The sequence below is a fragment of the Antrostomus carolinensis genome, unplaced genomic scaffold (assembly GCF_000700745.2).
Source record: "Antrostomus carolinensis isolate BGI_N321 unplaced genomic scaffold, ASM70074v2 scaffold6751, whole genome shotgun sequence".
NCBI classification, from domain to species: Eukaryota; Metazoa; Chordata; class Aves; order Caprimulgiformes; family Caprimulgidae; genus Antrostomus; species Antrostomus carolinensis.
Genome location: NW_010291873.1, coordinates 4,922 through 9,433, shown reverse-complemented (window position 1 = coordinate 9,433; position 4,512 = coordinate 4,922). Strand labels below are relative to the sequence as shown.

Genomic DNA, 4,512 nt, shown 5'->3' with positions numbered 1-4,512 from the left:
TAGGAAAAAAAGAATGAAAAACAGAGAAAGGAATTTTACCATTAAATATTTCCCTCTCTCCCTAGACACTTGCTGGAGAGGTCACACAAAAGATTTCTTTATATAGAGGAAGACTAGCAGGCACTGAATGTAAGTGGAATGCATGATAGGCATTTATTTATTTTTTTTTAAATCTATAAGAAAACAGCTTAAAATAGACATCTGATAGTTGAAACCTTTTCCACATTTTAAATGCAAAATTATTCCAATAAAAAGATATTATTTACATTTCATTTCAGGTTCTAGAAAGGCTGAGTGGCTACAGAAATAAGTGCTATGATGTAAACACCTCCTCCTGCTAACTCCACGCTAAATCCTAACTGTTTTTATAGAGCTATTGGAATTACACAAACGCTATTCAGCTGATTATAGCTACAGATACTGCAAAAAAGATACCCAAACTCAGAGTAAAACCAACAAGGGTCCACCCACTACCGACAAGTGCACTTGGTAGCTATCATATCTTCGTACTCTTTGTAGACGATGGAGCCGTCGGGCTCTATGGTCAGGACGCTCAGCGGGCTGTATTCGGCAGGAACACACGAGGGCTTTGGGACAGATGAGTCCAGTTTCTCATAGATAATGTTCTGTACCATGGTGTGGACCGGGGAGCCGTAACGATGCCCGACCACCCTCGGGCAGTCGCCTTTGCAATACTGAGGGCTGTACCTGTGCGGTGCTATGATCCATTTGTCCCACTTCAGTTGGCTAAAACTCAGGCGGAAGTTGTGAAGCTCACACTCGTTTTGAGGGAACAGAAACTGTTTGAAGTACTCGCTCAGGTTATAAGGTGGAGTTGCAGGTGCTTCTTTCAGAGTCTCATCTCTTCGACGTCGAGAGGCCCTTTTCCCCTGTGAATTCTCTTTTCCTTTGTCACCCGTAGGATCAACAAGCAGACGGTTCCTTTGCCTGGGCCGCGCTGGGTTTGTCCTGCTGTGTCTAAGTGAGTTCCACCTGTGATAAGCTTGCTCGCTGGTATCGTTCAGATAAAGAAGAAGAGAAGGGGGAACCAGTGCCATATTATTAATGGGGTTTTCCAGTTTAGTGTTCTGTTGCAGGTCACCCATCAGACAAGTGAAGTTCACAGCCATATGAATATTCCTCCTGTTAGTAGCAATTAGAGGCTGGAGAAAAGAAGTCACATCAATCTCAACCCACTTGCGTTTTCTAACTTCAAAGTGCAGGCTAAAAGCTAGAGAGTGTGAAACGCTGGGACATACTTGGCTAGAAAAATCATGTTCCTTAACAGATAAATGGCACATGCACGTCATGGAGGAAAAAATGGGAACTGATGTGTCAAAGGAATAGAGCAAGACAGACTTGAGTAAGTGCTCCAGAGCAGTAACACGATCCAGGTTGAAGCGTAAATCCACCGAGTGAACATCTCCTGAGAAGGGAAACAAGATCTTGCAGAGTTAGTGCATCTTAATTTTCTACCTAGACATATACACTACCACTATATATTCACTATAAGTAGAAATAATTCAGTTTTCCAGCTCTGAGCCTGATTTATAAGTAATGCTACTCTTCCCATCAGGATATTCACACATTTGGGTCACGATTCTTCCCTAGCAAATGCACAGGGCAAGGAGAGAAGTCACCTTGCGATGGGATTGTGGCAGTTTGTGACAATCTCAGTACATTCCTGTGTTTTTACAGCCTTGAAGCAAAGCAAAGCAGAGATGGGCAGTGGAAGGAAATGTCATGCCTGTTGTGCCTAACCACTTTTCCCCCTTTTCTTACTTTACTTCAAACTGATTGTAGAGTTTTCTCCGACTCATAATGAGATGAGTCAGCCTGAACCATCAGTATCATCTTAACCACAGTACCATTGGTGTGGCAGTTCCCCAGCTGTGGGGAAGTCTGTGTCTGATGCCATTCAAATAGGTTATGAGAAACTCCTACAGTTCAAGAGAAGAACTATCAGGATTAAAACACCAACAACTCTAAAGAAATAAGATATTTTTACATTATGCTGCAAGCACAGAACACATGGAAAAAAAACCCATTTAGCCTTTTGCAGCTGAGGTCACCCCACACCTACCTTTCCTGAGGTCCCTGTGGCGGTGCTTGCATTCAGAACACGGAGTGAAGAGTCGAACAGTGTTATAGAGGTGGCTTTTGTTGGCCTTTGGGATCCCCTCCTTGGTAGCAGACATCTTATAGAGCCTCTTCATGTACCGAAGGGCTCTGGAGTCTGGCTGGAACCTGGGGGCATCACTTTCCCACTTCTGGGGTCCCCGGTCAGACAGCACCTTGAGAAGGGGAGGCAGGAGGGCATAGCCACGTCTCGCACCTTTTGGCAGCCGCAACAACGGATTGAGCTCGCTGGCAGCGTCCTCGGGAGCTGCCAACAGCCCAGAGGTCCTGTCAGAGACTACACGGCCCCTGGAGTGGGGGGAACACTGGATGCTAGAAGAAAGCCAGTGAAGACAGCAATAGAAACAGACACAGATTCTCCAGGTACTCTCCATGCTCTTTAGGGCTGCAGCCAAAAAAATGCCTCCCCTAAAATATTCAAGGGAAAAAGAAAAGAGTACCTGAGCCTGATCCCTTATATACACTGCAGCTGTGGGATGGGAGGGGGGCTTCTTCCTGATTAGAAACCAAAGGGAAAGATCTGCAGCTGGCTCCTGACACCACATGCTTGTGTTTGGGCCAGAGCCTTTGGCCATGAGAGCATATTTATTGTAACCCAAATCCTTATTCTCAGAGTAAACCTTTTTCACGTGGGAAATGACAAACCAGGAGTGTGTGCCAGCCTCCAGAGGGAGCTGGGGGACAAGATGGTACTGGCCAGTCTGACTAAATCCATGTTTATTTGTAGAAATAAATACATCAAGCTAATTATTATTGCTCTTAGCAATAATAAGCTAATAAAAAATAAACTTTTTAATTTTCTGTTACTGTATTTCTCACATTTCACTTCTCTGTAGACACCAAAATCCCCTTGAGAGAGAGGTAACTGTCACTAGAGTGCCATCAGCTTCCTTTTAATTCCAGCACACATTTACCTCGAGTCTGAGGTAAGGCACCCAAAAAGGAGAGTGCTTTTTCTGTCAGGATCAGGTATCTGTGGAGTGTGCTCCAAAAGAGTCCAAATGGAATAATACTGATTGCATCAGGAATATTCAGAAACTCTGGTGGCTGAACATAACTAAAGGGATGAGGTTTAGGGTTATTTAATTAGGAAAATACAAGGCCAGTTGGTTTTAATTAGAGCTATGCTATCAATAATCTAGTGAAATGTCACCCATGATCTAACTTTCACATCTTCAGGTTGCTGAGGAGGGATTGCTTGTTTGGAGAGTGTTTAATTAACTTCCAAAAATGTCAGTCTGGCATTCTTGGATTTGGAGTGGAAGGTTAATTGAGATAACAATCTGTAATATGAAACAAAATAACCTTTTCTGCTACATTTCTTAAAGATGATGATGATGATGGTAAGAGGGGGATACTGTCACTTCTAAGGTCAGCTGTGTTTAAACTGTTTTGGATAAGGTGAGTTGTACTTTAATTACTTTTAAAAAATATATCTTTCAGTGAGGCATGCTTGCACCAAACCAGCTCCCCTGCTCCCTCCCCTGTGGGTTTGAATTAGTCCCACTTTACATCAGTTCCAAACAAATGTAAGTACAGTTTCTGCTGTTCCATGACGATTTAAGCTGCTCTTTAACCCCACCCTCTTCCACAAACCTACTGCACAATCCTGCTCTCTCCTTTGCACTGATTTTTAATGTTATCACATCTTGTGGTGGGCCCAGCCAGGGAGCTGAAATGGTAGGGAAATAATCCGACAAAAAGTGAATATTTACTTTACCTTGCTGCAACCACTGGACAAGCTGAGAACAGTTAAGCCTATCTTGAATAATTGAGGACATGAGTGGTACTTCTGGAGGGTAAAGGCAGAGCAAATCCTTAACAATTATTCTCTATGGTGAGTGCCCAAGTAATCTTACATATTTTTGTATGTACGCTGCATTGAAGAGGGGGTTCTTAAACAGTCTGAAAATTAAAACTTAAAAAGTTCTTAAACTTTTGAAAATTTTACTTAAGCAGACTGAAAAGTTAATTAAACAAGGGAAAAGACATGGAGATGTTTAACTGTAGATCTAAATCTAGCCCTGACCAGAGATATCCCACTCTTTTCCATGGTCTGATTGTAAAACTCATCCACATTTATTAGCTGTCTCGTTGGAAATCTAAGCAGAGAAGTCACAGTCCAAATATTTCCAACCTGAACCGATACATCACTGAAGTGACACCTTCACTGACTGTCATCAGGGACAGACCTGCCTCGTGGTGCATCGGCCAAAGCTGGGAGGTGACAACACAACTGCTTCTCATAACGCTGATTAGCATCCTGCCATGCTTTGGGGTAGAAGGTTGGATCTCATTTATTTTCCTTCATAACCCAGGTGTCTGGCTGGGTTAGATGCTGTGGAGGTTTTCAAAGGCTCTTTCAGTTAAGTT

General features: G+C 43.0%; 1 protein-coding gene across 1 annotated transcript; it reads right to left on the bottom strand.

Moving 5' to 3' along the window:
* Positions 1–470: 470 nt before the first annotated feature.
* On the bottom strand, positions 471–2,513 carry GDF9 (growth differentiation factor 9). Its single transcript, XM_010176751.1, has 2 exons — positions 2,084–2,513; positions 471–1,426 (listed from the first exon to the last, which is right to left on the bottom strand). The coding sequence occupies exons 1-2, from the start codon at positions 2,511–2,513 to the stop codon at positions 471–473; spliced, it is 1,386 nt and encodes a 461-aa protein (XP_010175053.1).
* Positions 2,514–4,512: the final 1,999 nt, after the last annotated feature.